The sequence below is a fragment of the Lissotriton helveticus genome, chromosome 3_1 (genome assembly GCF_964261635.1).
Source record: "Lissotriton helveticus chromosome 3_1, aLisHel1.1, whole genome shotgun sequence".
NCBI classification, from domain to species: domain Eukaryota; kingdom Metazoa; phylum Chordata; class Amphibia; order Caudata; family Salamandridae; genus Lissotriton; species Lissotriton helveticus.
Genome location: NC_136061.1, coordinates 2,061,857,582 through 2,061,877,274, shown reverse-complemented (window position 1 = coordinate 2,061,877,274; position 19,693 = coordinate 2,061,857,582). Strand labels below are relative to the sequence as shown.

The following is a 19,693-nucleotide window of genomic DNA, read 5'->3' as shown; positions in this document are numbered from 1 at the left end:
TTGCTTAGGACAGCCGAGGCTCTCCAACTCGAGCTACCTACGGTGGCAGTCAGGACTGACCTCCTGACAGAGGTGCTTCAACCAGCAGCGAGCTCTTCACATCCCCTGCTGCCATTCAATGAAGCCCTAACAGACATCCTTTTGGGCACCTGGTCGAGGCCCAACACAGGGGCTCCTGTGGATAGGATGATTGCCCGGCTCCACCGCCCTGCCCCGGGCAACCCCACTTTCCTCTCTCAACACCCCACCCCGAGAGCTTGGTGGTCCAAGCCTCTACATCCAAAGGCACCTTCCCTAACACTCCACCTGATAGGGATCCAAAAAGCTGTACCAACTTGGGAAGAAGATGTTTTCTGCCTCCAGCTTGTGACTACGGTTGGTAAACAATGCATGTCTGTTGGGCCGTTATTCCATCTCTATGTGGGTCACGGTGGCACAAGTGCTGCTTCAGTACCTGAAAGAAGACCGGGATGTGCTCTCCCATGCAGTTGCTGAGAGGAGAGACCCAGCGAAGTTTACCATCCGCTGTGGACTGGACACCGCCGACTTGCTGGGTAGGACGATTTCAACGTCTGTAGCTCTTCGACGCTACGCTTGGCTGAGGTTGACTGGTTTCTCTGGGGATGTCTAGAACACCATAATAGACATGCCTTTTGATGGCCATCGCCTGTTTGGCGACAAGGCAGAGAGTGCACTAGAGAGCTTTTTAGGACTCTCTGGCTTCGCCAAGTCCTTGGGCCTCTCCACCACACACCCTGCATTGTCTGCTTTTCGCCCCTTTCGTGGCTACATTCCTTCCAGGGCCACAGGTCGGCGCAAGCGGTACAGCCCCAGCACGGCTGGCGACGTGGGAACCACCGCTGTGGTTCTGGAGGCCAGCAGGCGGGCGGGCCAGTCCACCACTGCCTCCTCTGCAGCAACTTCCAAACCCTCTTAGTCTGACCTTTCAGGCCCACCACACGCCAGTGGGTGGCACAATTCGCCATCATCTCCCTCACTGGTGTACCATCACGTCAGATAGGTCGGTTTGCAGATAGTCCGAAGGGGCTACTCCCTCCCCTTAGAGACTAACCCCACCCCCACCCAGCCATGCCACCTGAGTACCATCGAATGTCAGAGGATCATCTGGCCCTTCTCCAACAGATGGTTGCTATTCCCACTAATTTCTGGTCATCAAGGAAAAGGGCATGCGTCCTATGTTAGATCTCATGAACGTCAACCGCATCCTTCAGAAGGAGAAGTTCAAAATGTTGACCCTGGCTCATGTCCTGTCTGCCCTCGACCCTGGAGACTGGATGGTAGCGTTGGACTTACAGGATGCTTATTTTCACATCCCCGTCCTGCCGTCCCACCGGTTCACAGTAGGCCATGAGCACTTTCAGTTTTCCGTGCTCCCCTTTGCCCAGGCTGGACTGTTCCCATGAGGCACAGGGTCAGACTGATTTGCATATGGCCATGTCTGAACTGGGGTGGTGTGGAGTGCAAAAAAACGATGGATTTGGGCCCAGATCTCTGTACTGGGGTGAATGTATGACATTGGTCTGCATTCTGTCCATCAACTGTGGTTTTTGCATTTGTCACCCCGAGTGGGGTGGATATGCTCAGACGTGAGTCCCATGCACTCCACACCACTGGATTCAAGCAAGCCGGGCTGAAGATGGCTGGAATGCCAGAAACCGGTCCTCGGAAGCTTGCTTCCGGTCCAGGGAAGGCATGGCTTGGCAGTTCGGGCTGGACTGTTCCCATGAGGCACATGGTCAGACTGATTTGCATATGGCCATGTCTGAACTGGGGTGGTGTGGAGTGCAAAAAAACGATGGATTTGGGCCCAGATCTCTGTACTGGGGTGAATGTATGACATTGTTCTGCATTCTGTCCATCAACTGTTGTTTTTGCATTTGTCACCCCTTTGCCTTACCAGCGCGGTGGTCCCAGCTCATCTGTGCAGATCAGGGGTTCCAGTCTTCCCCTATCTCGACGACTGGTTGTTGAAGGCGGGCTCACCCCAGGCAGTTGTCTGCCACCTCCAGACTACGGCCGACCTCCTGCATTCGTTGGGGTTTCTCCATCAATGTGCCGAAGTCACACCTCGCTCCCTCCCAGAAGCTCCTCTTCATCCGAGCGGTTCTGGACACGACGCAGTTTCGGGTCTATCCTCCTGAACAGCGAGTCCGGGATATTCGGGCTATGATTCCGATCTTTCAGCCTCTATCCCAGGTTTCGGTCAGGATGACCCTCCAGCTACTGGGCCTGGTGGCCTCCTGCATCCTGCTGGTGGATCATGACAGGTGGCATATGCGGTCTCTGCAGTGGAACATAAAGTTCCAGTGGGCCCAGTGGGCCCAAAATCAAGGGAACCTGTCCGATTGCGTCCAGATCTTGGAGGACACTGCACACCAACTGCAGTGGTGGTTCACGAATCAGGATTGGGTCGACGGCAGATCCCTCTCCCTTCCTGAACCAGAGTTCACGGTGGAGACCGATGCATCACTTCTGGGATGTGGCGAGGGACGTGGAGATCAAAGGCCTCTGGTCTCTGGCAGAGTCCAGGCTCCATATCAACCTTCTGAAGCTTTGGGCAGTTTGTCTTTCACTCAAGGCATTCCTTCCCTCTGTCCGGGGAAGAGTAGTTCAGGTGTTCACAAACAACACCACGGCCATGTGGTACTGCAACAAACAGGGCAGGGTGGGGTCGTGGACCCTATGTCAAGAGGCTCTCCAACTCTGGATATGGCTGTAACACCAGGGCATTTCCCTTGTGGTTCAACACCTGGCAGGTTCTCTGAACGCCAGGGCAGACAAACTCAGCCGCAGGTGCATGATGGATCCCGAATGGCGTCTTTACTTGGAGGTGGTGCAAGGTCTCTTTCAACAGTGCAGAGAGCCTTGGTTAGATCTACTCGCCAACGAAGAGCACGCGCAATGTCAGCAATTCTGCGAATTGGAATTTCCAGGGTGGCACTCGCTAGGCGACACTTTTCTTCACGAGTGGAGTTGCGGTCTTCTATACGCCTTTCCGCATATACCACTTCTACCCAGAGTGCTGAAGAAGACCCAAGTCATTCTTGTGGCTCCGGATTGGGCACAAAGAGTCTGGTATCCAGAGCTGCTCAACATGGCCATTGATCCTCTGATCCGACTGCCTCTTCGGGAGGATTTTCTGTGGCAACAGCAGGGGACGGTCCTCCACCCGAACCTGTCCAGCCTGCACATCCTTACGTGTAGATTGAGCGGCAGCAGTTGACATAGTTTGACCTGCCTCCCAAAGTCTGCAATGTTATCTTTGCAGCCAGGCGGCCCTCCACTAAGACTGTATACGCCTGCAGATGGAACAAATTTGTGCCATGGTGCACAGCAAAGGCTGTGGATCCCCTTTCTGCCCCTCTTTTTGAGGTTCTCTTGTTCCTCCTTTCTTTGGACCAGCAGGGCTCTGCTCTGGGCACTCTAAACAGCTACCTCTCGGCCATTTCAGCCTTTCTTAGGCTTCCTGATCAGCCTTCTCTGTTCAAGTCCCCGTTGTAAATAGATTCCTTAAGAGAATTACTCATATTTTTCCTCCTGTTCCCTTCGTAATGCCTCAGTGGGACTTGAACTTGGTTTTTACTTACCTTATGTGCGCTCCATTTGAGCCATTACGTAACTGTCCTCTCAGACGTCTCACTCTGAAAACTGCCTTTCTGGTGGCCATCAACTCTGTGCGCAGGGTGAGTGAGCTACAAGCTTTCTTCCAAGCCTCTTTTTCTGGCTATTCATCCCAACAAGGTCGTCCTCCGAACTAGACCTTCCTTTCTTCCCAAGGTGGTTACTTCTTTCCACATTGGCCAAACCATCACTTTGCCCACCTTCTTTCCGCCTCCTTCGAAAGAGGAAGAGAGGCTCCCCCATCTGGATCCAAAACATGTGCTTTCCTTCTAATTTGATTGCACCAAACAATTCCGGGTGGAAGACCAACTCTTTGTTTGTTACGCGGGTGCTAAGAAAGGTCAGGCCATGTACCAACATTCCATTCCAGGTGGGTCGTTCTGTGATTTAAAGCCTGCTATTCTGTGGCAAAGAAGGAGCTTCCGTGAGGCGGCGCCCATTCCACCAGGGCGACAGCAGATACTACTGCTTTGGGACGAGGAGTCCCCCTAAATGACATCTGTCAGGCAGCTACGTGGGCTTCGCTGCACACGTTCACCAAACACTACTGCTTGGACAGTCAAGTCCGGAGAGACGACTTCTTTGGTCGTTCTGTTCTCCATTACTTTCTGGTGTGAACTTGGTTCGCAGACCCACCTCCGGGGTTGGTATTGCTGGGTTATCTATTCTAAGGTAATGAATCTATAACTAACTGTTCCTTTCAGATGAACAAGTTACTTGCCTTCCGTAGTGATATATCTATAAGAAACATAGGTTAGTTATAGATTCCTTACCCTCCCACCCATCCTCCCCGTTCTGCGAACTGATTTCTAGGGTTAAGGACTTCCTTTCAGGGCCCTAGTTTTGTACACCAGTGGTCAGTGTCTTGCATGGCTCTGCGCTTCTGGCGTGGAAACTCGTGTACAGAACTGATGTCAGCATTTGAGGGCGGGTTTCTATGTAGCTCCTGCGACGTCATCCCGGCGATCACGACGCCGTCGACGAACGTGGAGTCGACCAATGTCACCTTCCGTCACGCAGGGGTACTGCTGACAAAAAACGTTCCGCATCCTGGGGGTAATTCTAAGGTAAGGAATCTATAACTAACCTATGTTACTTACAGATATATCATTACCGAAGGTAGGTAACTTGTTCGGTTCAGACCTCTCCTTGGGGGTCAAAGGTTACAGACAAAGCCTTTTCAATGCAAAGTGCATCTGAAAAATAACTTTAGCTGTGACTGTCACTGGGTAATATGTGTTACGCATATTGTTGGTTTGGTTTAAACCCGTTCAATAGATTTTGTGATATAAGCTTTAGAAAAAGTTTTAGCATGGGCTTTATTATTTGCTCCATATAAAATGGTGAATCAAAAAATTACGAATCGGATCAATACGAATCTTGTCAATCAAACTTACATTTTTTCTCAATAGCGATTGGCTTAGGAAGGTTATTTTTTTGTCCCTGCCTTTTTCAAATTAAAACTTTAATTTTCACACTATGGAAGAAGAGTGCAGAGGTGTGGAAATTGCATTAAAAAAAACTAATTGCAATTTCCTTAAAAAGCAGCTACCTTATGCCTCTGAAGAAGCACCGTTTTGTGGGAAAAATGGCAGATTTTTTCACCAAACTTTTTATTTTTTTATTTTTATTTTTTAGAAAAATAACAAATGGGGCAGAAACCGCCACTCCAATAGCATGAGACACAGGACATTTACATTGGGGGCTTCCTGGGTTTGGTTGAACATAGTCCAGCAGACAACCCTTGCTGCTCACGTACTCAGTAGGTGAAGCTTCCCTCAGAAGGTCGGTATAGGGCCTTGCTGCAACCAGGCCCTTCAGCCAGCCCCTTCTGCAACACACATCGGGGCTTGGAAAAAAAAGCGTGTTTTAAAACTGAGTTATGGTTCTAGTGAAGACATGCAGAAACACTGAAATGTGTCAGTTATGGTAAGAAACACTTAAAACGCACGCCATAACTAACGTTTCCAGCCATTGTGAGTATACAAAACGTCCATTTTAAAAGGGCACAGAAAAAAAGGATTTGATTCCCAAGAGCAGACAGAACATGGCGGATGAAGTGAATTATGGAGTGTGTTGTGTGTGCTGTAGCTGTATTTAGCCTCTGTGGGGAAAATCTGAGCAATATATACATGATCCTTGGGGGATATTATCCATAGGTCATATAGTGGAGAAATGTGGCTCAATGGTTAGAGCGGCAGACACTGATGCAGAGGTCTGGCCCGGACCAGGGTTCAATTCCCGCCTCAGGCGGGTCTTGGGCTAAATTTACCCGGACCTGACAATTCTCGCCTCTGTGCCTATTCTAATCATGGGTCCCAGGATGCCTGGCCTCAACTTTGGGGGCCCAGGAGTGGGCACTTCACATGGAAAGGCCAGGAGGGGTTCCAGAGCGGTATGTGTACAGCGCCGTGATACCCCTTGGGGTGATTGTGCGCTATATAAGCACTACAACATATATAAGCACTACAACATATACTGATTGTGTGTTAAACCATAAGGGACATAACTGGCAAATTCAATATGTGAGAAATTGCCCTTTTGGTTGGCTGATATGTGAGCCCTGCTCAAGCAGCAACCATTGCTATCCCTTCAGCAAACAAATGCCTAATTGATTTCCATTTTAGTATTATCCTATTTGTAAGGTGGTATGTAAGCTGCGGGCCCATATGGCGCATAAATCCCATACCAGTACTTGTTCTGTGACATTGTCTGTTTTGCAGTACTTAGGATCCGAAAGGAGATTCGTCATTTAAAGTTTGCCTCCGTCTATATTTTCAGGATGGAAGTGTAAGTTATTCAGGCTGCTCTTTGGAGTTCCGCAACTCGTTGCTGGTTTCCATGATAATTGAGGAATGCAGGTTCAATATATGCAGATATCTCACACAAATTGATTTTTTTCTATTCCGGACACTTTCTCCATTAGTCCCTATAGACGAGAGCTGTGCAACCCTGACCTGCTCTTTAATAATAACCCGTATAGGTCAATTAACCAATTGCACCGAAATGTTATCTTTTATGATTTGCGTGTAATTTAAAATCACTTTAACGTACCACGGCGCAGTTTAGCATAACATTTCAGTATCTTAATTAGAAAGCTGAAGAGGTTTGACATTTGTATGTCAGGGCCCACAGACACGCATCAACACTGCAATTTTGCCAAAGATCTCATTTTACAAAGAATACTATTAGTGTAGTCACAACTTGGATGCTTTTGAACTGCAACATGAACCATTGTTCCTCTGCAATGCTGATATCTACGGAAGGTCTAATAAATCCATCACCCGCATTATGAAGACAGCGACCCGTGAGTCCGACTCCCTGTTTTTTTTCCAACTTTTTCAGGATTCGAATATTTTTATTACATATTGACAGATGAAGCTTCAGTAAAGTATCTTGAAAATTCTAATTTATTTTGCTTTGTCTGGCGCTCAACCAACCGAAGTATGCTGGGAAGAGAAAAAGGAATAACCAACCTGTGGAATTTATCTGAGAAAGCCAAAGTGTAAGCTTCAAAATAGTACAAGGAGCAAGGAGAATTGACATGTATAAAGTCGATATGTAGGGGCTAGAAGCGTTTATTTGCTGCATTCAAAACGTGTTTCAAAATGTAATGATGGATTTTGTAACTTATAGTCATTGAATTTTAAAAAAAAATATTATAAAGGTTAACGTGACACTTCTTTTTTTCTCTTTTTTGATAGGTTTTATGCCCGGGATTCTGGTCTATTGAAATTTAAGATCCAAGCTGGACTGTTAGGCCGTCCCATCAACCATGCTGTGCGGCGACTAGTCGCATTTACATTTCACCCATTTGAGCCCTTTGCGATATCTGTGCAACGAACTAATGCAGAATATGTTGTCAATTTTCACATGCGTCACAGCTGCACGTAGAATGAAGGAAATCTAAGAATACTTGTATTGGTAAAACACATAGTCTTTTGAAAGGTCAAAAGAGGGCAATCTTGACATTCGAAAACAGGTCTTCTGCATTCCAAGATGAAACCTTTTAGCAGGATTTTAGGATTGGACTGGATAACACACATGCAACAAACAGCAAAGTAACCTTGGTTATAAGATGGCATCGTTGATGATCAGATTATTTTAACTGATCATGTATTTTGAAATACATATTTTTCGTCTGTATATGAAATAATGGGCACATTGTCTGGAATTTCACAATAAAAATATGAGAAATTTGTTTTTTTTAACTTCTTTTTATTTCCTACTTTTTTACTGATTATCGTTTGACGTAATGTATAAATATAAGACTTAATTATGGATCTGACACACCAGGTAACTGTGTTCTTGAGACAATCTAAATTTCAAGCCTTTGTTGTGATGCATCTCAGAAATGTATACACGATCCTTGCATGATGTCTTCCCGAGGTCACTGGTGAGTACTTGCCCTACAAGAATCCTGTAATAAAATTACTATTTTAGCCATTACGAACAACTTTAGCAGCATGACATAGTTCACTAGAAGAAAGTACAAAAGTTACAAAATATGGTTTAAGGTGACTACTTTTGCCTATATTGCAGCAGAAACCTTCTGCAGTGGGTGAATACAACGAGCGATCTGACCCATCTAGTAATACGTCTATAAAATATCATTCTCTACTTGAAGCTCCTCGAATAAAGAGACACTACCCCTTGGAAAAGCTGCTCATGTTGAGAAAAACATTGGTTATAAAGTTTTTTGTTTTTTTTTAATAACTGGGGTTGGGGGTCTTCATCAGGAGTCCTGTCACCAATACCGCGATTGCTTGAATACTCCTAGCCTTTCCTAATTTTGCTTTTTAAACATTTGAACGTTTTGTTTCAAAGGCCAGAGATCAAGCAAGGTTAACTGGCAAAAAATATACAATCCATTTTACAGGGGTATCGTTGATAATAATGCATACAGCTGTCTACACTGTAACGGAATATTTTAGTTTAATCATTCTTTTAAAATGTATTGTGGATGAATTGAAAGTACATCTCACCGTGAGCGATACATTTGCTGTTCCAAACCATTACTCTTTGAAGATGCAAAGAATCATTGACACCCCCCCCCCCTCACCACCATCCAGTCATCTCCCTCTGATGCATACTTCTAACCGCAGATTCTTCACTTTAAAGTATTGCTCAGATGACAAAATGGAACCAGTGAATTATGTAGCCTGGCTTCTGCAAGCCCATGGGTGGCATCCTACGGCTCTGCAGTGGCCCCATACCTCCCCAGAAGTGAGAGTAAAGGAAGTGACAGAGTGGAGCAGCATATAAGAGTCATCCATTTGGGCTGGCTATTCCTTTTTTTGTTTTCCGACCCGGATCATAAGCTGCCCTTTCGGCGTTGTCAATTTTTCGACGACTCCAAAACTTGCCACTAAAATATTGTTTCTTCTTCCTTTTACTTTTTCAGTTTTGTGGCCTTTGGTCTAAAGATGCACGGTTTAGTTTCATGTTTTAGGTCTAGTTGAATTATTTTATAAATTATAGAGAATCAGGAAATATCAAACTCATATTTGATATTTTGGCTGTATTTGATTCTTTCACAGATAGGTAAAATGGCTGGTTTCATAAAAATCTTTCCCCCCCTCACCACCATCCAGTCATCTCGTCAATCAGACCTGCTACATTGGCTTACATTGAATGCCCTCTGATGCATACTTCTAACCGCAGATTCTTCACTTTAAAGTATTGCTCAATTGACAAAATGGAACCAGTGAATTATGTAGCCTGGCTTCTGCAAGCCCATGGGTGGCGTCCTACGGCTCTGCAGTGGCCCCTTACCTCCCCAGAAGTGAGAGTAAAGGAAGTGACAGAGTGGAGCAGCATATAAGCGTCATCCATTTGGGCTGGCTATTCCTTTTTTTGTTTTCCGACCCGGATCATAAGCTGCCCTTTCGACGTTGTCAATTTTTCGACGACTCCAAAACTTGCCCACAGTATGCTAAGGAACACTGTCCCACCCAAAAATGACACGATGAAAACTAAACCGCGACTACAGAGAACTGATGTCGCTCATAGACTTGCACAAAAAGTGTCTTTGGTGTCTGGCTCTGGACACAGCTCTCAGTTGTGTGATAAATGGGTCCGAAGGCAGTTTAAGACCAGGAGACAAAGTTGTAAATCTCCAAACACAATCTTTGCAAAGCTTCCATTCCAAGTTATATGCCTGGTCGTTTTGCCATTCCTGCAATCACTGGTCTTTCTGCTCCATGTAACCCATTAAGTTTGAGCAAATGGCAGCAAAATGGGACTGAACTCTATCCTACCACTCTGACTCCAAATAGGAGCCACAAGGGCGTCCATATGCAAGTCTTTTTCCACCATAGTAACCAGTCACAGACCAGCTTCCTCAGTTGATCGCATTGGGCCCAACTTTCCCCGACCACATGAAACCCAGCAGCAGATGACCACCTTTGAAAGGCTGTGCTGCAAATATTCATCCAGCACCCGCTAGTACACCTCCAGATTGGTTTCCACTGGCATCCCCCTCCTTGGTGCCATCGATCCCCTTTCCACCCATTACTGGACCCGTACTGACTCCAGTGCAGAGTTACACTCCATGCCTGTGATCCATATCAGTTCCTGCTGCCCAACAATACTGGTGATTGTGGATCATCCGGTGCTGATGACCACTTTGGATCCCAAAAAACATCTGCTCAAGCTCGACTGATGTTAGGCCATGAAATTGGAAAAGCACAACCTATTGTCCTGCACCCTGATTCTAGCTCTGCTCTTCTACCGTGTGACGGCGATCAGCAGAGGCTCTATTATCTTTTTAGTTTATACTCTGATATTGTTCCAGAACAGGTTGCACCCCGGGGTATAGATTATGGCCAGGGTGATGGCTATCTCCCACTAATTATGCCTTATACTTTGATTTACCAAACAACAGTGAGCTTGATACCTTCTGAGACAGAGACTCGCCACATGGGCTATCAACAGAATAAAGTGCCTCATGTGCAGTGGTGGAGAATTACAACTTCTCTCCATTGAAACTAAGCCGGCAGGTGGCCAGACGTCATGGTCCGGGACCTGCTAATTTGAACTTTCTCACCAAGCACTTTAAGAGAGTCTTATTGTATAGGCCTCCACCAGAAAGGTGAACACTATCTCATTTCCAACCAATCTCTCCTGGATCGGGAATACAAAAGAATTGGTGTCTTTGGCATAGATATATTTTCCTCTCTGTAGGGAAGTGCCCTTTTTGACATGGTCAACCCCACATTTTGCCAGGTACATGTTGTGAATTCAACTGAAAGTGCACTGGGTTCCTGCTAACCAGGACTTCAGTGCCAGAGCTATTTCCTAAAACTATACAATCGTCCCCTATTTGGCAATCCCTTTAGTACCCTTTGTAAGTTCCTAATAAATGGTACCCTGGTACCTAAGGCCCGAGGTACTAAAGAGGGTCCTTAAGGGCTGCACCACAAATTGTTTCACCCTAAGGGACCCCTCACCTAGCACATGCCATTCCTGGTTGCGTGTCTTGGTGCAGACAAAATTGAAGGCGCATGTCACTTACCCCTATGTTCCATGTCCCCTACCACTGCAAATGATATTTGTAAGCCACACCTACAGCAGGCCTGAGAGCTCTTAGGCAGGGTGCTTGATATTATATGTGAGGGCATACCTGCATGAGCCGATCTGCCCCTGTGCTGGTCAGTTTGATTATTGCCAGTGCAAGTGAACAGGGAAGCCATTTTAAAACATGCTGGGCACTGGTTAAAAAAGACTTACCCAACTACATGATGACGTCACAGTAAATAGGTATGTTTGATATCAAACATTTTGGTCCCTATTATGATGTCCTAGATTTCACTTTACAATGCTGGCGTTCCAAAGTAAAACCGGCCGTTCATTACAGCTTGATTCTGGTGGGCCCAAGGAGTCCGTCGGCCAGTCGGAGGCCTCACCGTAATCCCTAAGGACGGTGTTTTCGCCTTCGGGATTACAATGTCTGTTTTTGACAGGCTTTCCATGTCGGGCTTTCCGGCCCTGGTGCCAGTGCTCTACCTAAACCTGATACATGGAAATTGGCAATGATACAGCACTTCCTCCCGGGTTGGCGATTCATTACGTCTGAAAGATGGTGTAGGAAAGTGCTTTTTTTGTATGGACACCTCCCCCACCCCCCCCCCATTCAAAAACACACTTTTTGCTCCAGTGCCGATGGTAATGACTGAAAGTTCACTGGATACTGCTGTCCAAGCCCCAGTGCCAGTGCTCTACCTAAAACTGATACATGTAAATTGGCAACCCCAATTGGCCAGGACTTTAACCCCCTTTTAAGTCCTTAGTATATGGTACCAGTGGCACCCATTGCATGGGTACTATAGAGGTCACCAGGGCCTGAATCACTGTTTGTGCTACCCTGAGTGACCCAAGTATACAGATGACAGCAGTCCTGCCATTGCAGACTGGAGGAGCAGTGCAAACTGCTCAAACTTGACTTTGCTCTCGCCAGGCGTGGCAAAGTCAATGAACTATTGTTAAATATACAAGTTTCCCCTAAGGAAGGTCTCCTGAGCCCAGGAAGCAGGGTGCATTATATTAAAGGTAATGATATATAAGTGCAAGCTTGTATGTCCTTAAAGTAGCGGGTGTCCATAGAAACTCGAGGTTGCCAGGTCTATTATGATACCGACGAAATAGGTCCTGTGTGGTATCAAACAACTAGCTTCATCAACCCTGACACGATTCTCATGCAGTGGACAATGTGTCATGCACCCAGGTTGCTACTTTAGAGATTTCCCACCTGGTTGCCCCAGGCTATGCTGTGCTCTGGCTGCCAGTCCACAGTTGCTCCCACAAACACCGTAAATTGACCCCCCCGCCAGTAGATGAAAACTCTCCCAGGAGTCAAACAATGGCCTGGATAGGAAGGAGGTCACACCTCCCTCCCTGGAAAGATGGCTAATGAAGTGGTGCATCAAGGCAGTGCACTTCAAAGCCTTCACCGTCTGTGATATGCAGTCAGGCTGCATATCAAAGGAGGAACCAGCCCTCCACCTGAACCCGGGCAAGCGGTAAAGTTAAGTATTCAACAGGTGTACACCCTCAGAAATCTAGCTACACCTCTGCGATGGGCTGCCTGGTCTGTACAGCTAAAGAAGCTTTCTGTCATTTTTAAAAGTGGCAGAATAGAGGGTTCTTGGAAGAAAAGGTGACACACCCCTCCGGATGTGGTCACCTCAGGGGCAGATTATCCGCTGGGGCTAGTAGCCCATTGGCCACTTGCACACACACCCATAAGGCCCCTAAATCTAGGATCGAGGTCACCCCTCATCTGACTTGCACCAGAGGACACAAAAGAGACCATAGTCTGTGACAACAGGAGCTGCACAAACCAAAATTGGTGATACCCTGCACCCGTGGCAGCCTTCTGGAACTGCATGACTGAGACTTGACCTGGACCAAAGACTGGTTCGTCCAGACAGAGGGACCCCTTTGAGAGCCAAAGGCAACTCCAGACTCCTTTGGACTAGAGTCACTTGTCCCCTGCACATTGCAGGTCAAAACAATGCACTAGAACCAAGGAATGGTTGGTCATCAGGCCCCCCAAGAGATCGTCCAAAACTAGATGGTCCAGTGCATTTTGGAAAACATAGTCATGACCTCCAGCAAGTTTCAGGCAGCGACTATTTACCGCCAGATCTTAAAATAGCTTTTTGCTGGCTGCCTAGACTGATTTGTGGCCAGTCCAGCAACCACCACCTTTGCTCAAAGCTGCAACTTGAGGGAACTTAGTAACACCTTCAGCCGACACAGACAGTGGCCTGGTTGTCCCCTTTTTTCACCCTTTTCCTCACCAGCCCCATGCAAGCGGTAACACCAGCTCCCCCACGGCTCCCACTTCAGCAGCACGGACAGCCTGGACAGCTCTGCACCCAGGCCTCCCGAGCTAGGTAAAATCAAACTGACTGACATAGCATGGTCCTGGGACTCGCATCACCTTAACCCTCTTTATGTTCTATGCAATTCAACCTGTAAGTGACTGATTGTCTTTAGTGCTGTTTCCCATTGACCGCAGTGCTAAAGCTTTTCAGTGTTGATTTGCACTGATTTATTATTGCTTCTAAAATTGACCGCCATGCTAAAGTTTTGCAAATTTAAATTTGTACTAATTCATTATTGCTTCTAAAATCCATAACTCCAGTTGTGCTTATCCAAGTTACTTCGTTCTGGTGTCTAAAGCTATATAAAAGTCTGCTGTATTTTTATAAATTGGTGTTGGATTTCTTTCGAGTCGTATCAATTACTTCTCATCCATGTTGTTACTCTGAAATACATAACACATGTTCCTCTAGTAAAGCTTGACTGCTCTTTTCCACACTACAAGGACTGAGCTAAGAATTTATTATTATAAATCCAAGGAACATCTTTAGGATATTGTAAGAGTATTGAAGCTTAACCAGGATCACTACATAATACTTAGGCTGTGGGGTTTTAGGTTTAAACCTATAATAACTGATAAAACCCCACTGAAAGAAAAATAGCCCTCACCGGTGAAAACATATAAACACTGAAAAAACACCTGGACAACCACAAACTAAATGCCATTCAAAGAAAGGAAAAAGAGAATGAAAGTCATTTTTTTCTTCCTGAAGGGGTCAATACAATGTAACTTTGTTATACAAGTAGAAGTAAGAAAGACTGGCTAACATTATTCTGCTTGAGTTTTGTTCTTTAGGGATGCCACTAAAATATTGTTTCTTCTTCCTTTTACTTTTTCAGTTTTGTGGCCTTTGGTCTAAAGAAGCAGGGTTCAGTTTCATGTTTTAGGTCTAGTTGAATTATTTTATAAACTATAGAGAATCAGGAAATATCAAACTCATATTTGATATTTTGGCTCTATTTGATTCTTTCACAGATAGGTAAAATGGCTGGTTTCATAAAAATCTTTCCTAATATGTGTCATCACATTTACCCACAGAGAATGGGTAAAATCCCTTAATACATCAGACCATAGTTTCTAGTGGGTCAGTATTGATAGTAGGTGAATTGCCAACACCTCAGGCTTTAAACCTTCAATGCAAGGTAAAGTGACAAGTATATATATCACCAAGCATCTGGGATAGTGGTGAAAACATGACACCAGACTTTTGGAAAACATGGAACGCAGCGTCACTTGTAATGCTCTGCAAAAAAGGTTCCTTCCAAGTTCAACAAAGATTGAAGTGATATTGTTTGTATTTGCAGCTACGTATATAGAAAAGTTGTGTGATGACCTGTCAAAATTGATACCCGAGCTGAAGTGATTCCCTGTAGTAGATCCTTGCCACTTGTTAGATGGTATGCTGAAAGCATCTTTACAATCTTAAGAGTTAATGAGGGATGCTATTGACGTTTTAGTCCATTCTGGTGCACTGGTTTCTAATGCACAGGAACTAAAACACAACTATTTATCATTTTGTGCTTTATGTGGCATCAAAGAAAGAGTCATCCCAACTGTGTCCTTTAGCTGATGGTTCTCAGCCCAATGGGCTAAGAATGCTGAGAGGGCCTTTTCACAGAAGTTTACATGGGAAGGAAAGAGCGAGCGCACATGACCCAAAAACTCACTGAAGAAGTATTGTATGGTGTACTACAATAAGATTAATTTTCAAAAATCTATTTGGACCTCTTATACACTATAAGTACACTGTCTATATACCATGTTCTTTCAGTGCAGAAAGCAAGCAATAATAAAAGCAAAACGTTCCATAAACACCGGAAAAACACTTTTCCTGTTGTTTTTAGTGGCGTGAAAATGTGTACCCACTGATAACAACTGTTTTTTAAGATATTGAAAACACTGAAAAAAACCACCAGAATTTACCAAAAATAGAAACTGAAAACAGGAAAGCCTAATAATACTCCACCTTCCAACGTGGGTGTTACAGCTGTGGGATCCTGAACTTCTGTTTCGCAGCATCACTTGGTTATAAGTGATTTTTTCACAAAAAATACACTATTGACTCAAGACTCAAAACTAATTTTTTATAAAATTGTTTTAATTTTTGCAAAATTGGAATTTCAGGGCCCTGTGTACATCCCCATTCCCATATTATAACAAAGTTTTAAAAAGGTCCCAACTTTCAGGTAAAGGGTTAGGGACAATCCCTCTGCTCCGTTGACAAATAGAAACTAGAGAGGGAGAGAGATCCCTAGGAGGAAGACTTTGAAGAAGGTGAGGATGGTGCTCTAGCCCAGATTGAAGAGGATGGGATAGAAAGTGAAGACAACACTCTCCACCCTTTCCCAGACCCCCTCCACCAATGGGAAGTGACAGAGGTGACTCTAGCAGACCCCCTACTGGTAAGATGGTAGTAAGCCTTAAGAAAGAGCTTGATCTCCTCTCACCAGAGGAAAACCAGATTGAACTTGAGAAAAGGAGTCTAGCCCTTGAAGAAGGAAGGTGCAAGATGGGTTTGAATCCCGCAGATAATGGTAGCATCAACTTTAATAGGTGTAAGAGGAAACCTTCGGCCCTAAGATCCTCAAAGGAATTGTCCCCCAAGTTTAGTGATGGTGACAAGTGGTTTGCAGCCTTTGCAAGGGCTTGCAAAATGAGAAGGATAGGCCCACCAGCTTTGGAGCTCTCTACTGTGAGAGTTATTCTCAGTGAAGGGTAGAGATAGACTTCTGGCCCCTAAGGAGGATGTGGCTGAGTCCTGTCAGCTTATGAAGGAGCTCTTGATAAAAGGATTTGGTTTCACCACAAAGGAATACAGAGTGAAGTTTAGGGACACCTATAAAGTTCAAAACCAGACATGAATGGACTTTGTGGACTCTTCAGTCAAAGCACTATACGGCTAGATAAAAGGCAATGGGGTGGACACTCACAATGGATTATATAATTTAATTATTGTTAGAAATTGGGGGTATCTAGTTGGCAGAGGCAGGTACCTTTGTCCAAGTTGGGACCTCTCTTCCTGGTCGGTGTAAGGGGGAATACACTTCTAAAATAACCCCCCCCCCCCCCTTGGTAGCTTGACAAGAGCAGACAGGCTTATCTCAGATGCAGTGTGTAAAGCATTAGTGAACACATACAGTAATACAGTGAAAACACTACAAATGGACACCACACCAGTTAAAAAAATAAGTAATTTTTAAACCAAGACCAAAGCAACAAAAATCCACAATATAGTACTAAGATATGATTCTTCAAAGGAAGAAACAGTTCAGTTCCAAGAAAATGGGGGATGCGACACTTATACACAAAGTACCTTGGATACGTCGAAGAATACAAGCAGAAAGGGTAGCAGGGAAGGTGATGCATTGGTTCCTTGCTCTGGGGGAGGTGATGCGTCGGTTCCTTGTTCCTTGCTCCGGGGGAGGTGATGCATCGGTTCTTTACTGCTGTGCAGGGGAGGTGATGCATTGGTTCCTTACCGGAGAGGAGGTGATGCCTTCGATTCTTACTGCATGGGGAGGTGATGCATCGGTTTCTTACTGCGTCACCCAGTGATGTGACAGACTGAGGCTTCGGTGCAATGAGTGACTATCTTCCTCAAACATGGGACACAGCAAACATCAAAGTGATTCTCCTTTTCTTGGCAGAAAGTAGCCACTGCAGGCCAACCTCAGACAGCAAACAGCACAGGGACAGTATTCCTCCTCAGATTCTCCAGCTCTTCTCTTTGGCAAAATTTCCTCTTGATTCCCAAAAGTGTTCCAACGTCTTGAGGTTTTAGGTGTAATATTTATACCCCAAAATGTCTTTGTCTCTTTGTGGTAAAGGTCTCTGAACCCAGTCCAAAGCAGTTCTGCCCTCACTAGTGCAGCAGGACCACAGAGGGTGGAGACCGCATTATGCAAAAGGAGACACAGCCTATTCAGGTGTAATCACAACTCCTCCACTACTCTAAATGCAGACCAGGCCTTTTCAGGCCTGTGATGAGTCACCCAGGCAAGGCAGGGCACACCTCAACCCCCACCCCTCACCCAATGACTGTCTAGAGTGAATGCACATCTCAGCTCCTGTCACCTACTCACCAGACAGTGAATTCACAAATAGCCAGAGGCACACAGAATGGTGAAGTTAGAAAATGCTCACTTTCTAAAAGTATTTAACACAAGGGGTGGTGATGGACAGAGTCTCTGAATTAAGCAGCATACTCTCACCCAGTCAAGAGATCAGGGCTAGATCCAACACTGTTTTTTAGCTCACTGCACCATCCCAGCTCAGAACTTGGCTATATGCAAATTAGTCTGTTCCTGTCCCAGTGCATGATGGGAACAGGGCAAACCAAACTACCAAGCCAATTCTTACACTGGGAAGGAAACAAGCTTCCGGGGACCGGTTTCTGGCATTTCAGCCGTCGTCGGCCCGGCTTGCTTGAATCCTGATGGTGCAATGAGCAAGGGACTCACATCTGAGTATACCCTTCCACGCTTAGGGTGGACACAATATTTAACAACAAGGGGTGGTGATGGACAGAGTCTCTGAATTAAGCAGAATACTCTCACCCAGTCAAGAGATCAGGGCTAGATCCAACACCGTCAGTCAGTCATAAGTCAGTCATAAGCTTTTATTCGATACTCAGAGATATCTTATAAGCACATACAAAATACAATCAATACAATATACAAAAAAGTTTATGCCATAAGAAGTCAGTAAAAAATATTAAAATGTTTAAGAATGATAAAAGGATATAAAATCCGTTAATAATTTAGCTAAAACAAGAATTAAACGGCTACTGACAGTCTCTTACATCGAATATGCCAAAACTGCTTTAAAAATTTAGCAATTCCACAGACTATTGGGGGGGAAGTGTCCGTGCTTAGGATACGCAAGGCTACTAAATAACTGCGTGTGCCCATATTACGGCAGAGTGGTTTCAGCCAGGAGCTCCTAGGCCTTGCATAATCCGGGCACTCAAATAAAACGTGCACAATAGACTCAATCTTAGTCGGGCAACATGCACAGTTGGGAGAAGTGCGATCCGCTGTTGACCATTTCGATACCAGGGCACCCAACGGGAGGGAACCAACTCTAAATTTAAAGTAAAGGGCACGATCAAAGGGGAGAGTAATCAAGTCCAAATAAGGTTCAAAGGCCACAGTGTCTTTAATTTGTAAAAAGGTGGCAGTGGACCTGCAGTGATTTGGGCTAGAGATTAGGCGCTCAGCAATCCATTTCCAAAAAAGCGCCTTGACAACTTCTTTTGGAGGGGCTGAGCGGGATGTCCAGCAATCCCCTAGTCCTATATTCTCCAACAACTTTTTGGTGTCCCTTAACCATTTTATTTTGGCCCAACCCCCCTGGCTCATTATGTCTCTCAGTGCATCAGCATAGGATTTTAGTTCTTCGCACCTCCAAATCCGTGCCCACAACAGGAGCGGGCGAAGCTGGGCCTGGTCTTTAATGTTTTTACATCCCGTGTCCATCCTCACAGGTACTGATGGTGTGCTCAGAGGGAGAGCGATGAAAGATTTTAATAGCTTGCTCTCAGCAGTAACTAGGGCATCCAGACGGCAATGACCCCACAATTCTGCCCCATACAAGGCTGATGTCGCTACTTTGGCCTTGTAGATGTCAAGTACTGGGGTAAGTGATCTCCTAGTTGAGGCCCTATATTCCCTCATGAGAGCTCCTCCTACTCTCCTGTGGTTAAGGACCATTTTTTCAATGTGGTTTGCCCATGTCATCCTGTCCGTAATCCGAATGCCAAGGTAGTCGAATTCGGCTACTTTCTCCAGGGGAATAGAGTTGAGTGTAGGTGGGCGGCCCAGTTTTTTAGGTGGGTTAACAACTAGGTATTTGGTTTTGTCCACATTTATTGTTAGCCCTTTTGCAACACAGAACTCCTGGAATCGTATTAGAAGTTTCTGTAGTCCTTGTGGGGTCTTCGAAATCAGGAGCGTGTCGTCCGCAAAAAGCAGGGTTGGGATGCGGACACCTCCAAGACAGGGGGCGTCGGCTGGTTCTTGTTGAAGATGTTTTACCACCCCGTTCAGATATAGCGAGAATAGGGTGGGCGCCAGGACGCAACCCTGTCTTACGCCCCTAGACACTGGTATTTTTTCCGTGAGTTCTCCGTTATTGCCCCAACGGACCTGTGCAAAAGTGTGG

The 19,693-nt window shown here is 45.5% G+C and overlaps 1 protein-coding gene across 3 annotated transcripts in view; it reads left to right on the top strand.

Annotated features, from left to right (window-relative positions):
- DET1 (DET1 partner of COP1 E3 ubiquitin ligase) overlaps positions 1-7,843 on the top strand; it is a 157,844-nt gene extending 150,001 nt beyond the window's left edge. For all 3 annotated transcript variants that reach the window (XM_078683181.1, XM_078683179.1, XM_078683180.1), the window contains exon 5: positions 7,347-7,843. In XM_078683181.1, the coding sequence (XP_078539307.1) occupies positions 7,347-7,536 (190 nt within the window). In that variant the 3' untranslated portion in view covers positions 7,537-7,843. The remainder of the gene's footprint in view (positions 1-7,346) is intronic.
- Positions 7,844-19,693: the final 11,850 nt, after the last annotated feature.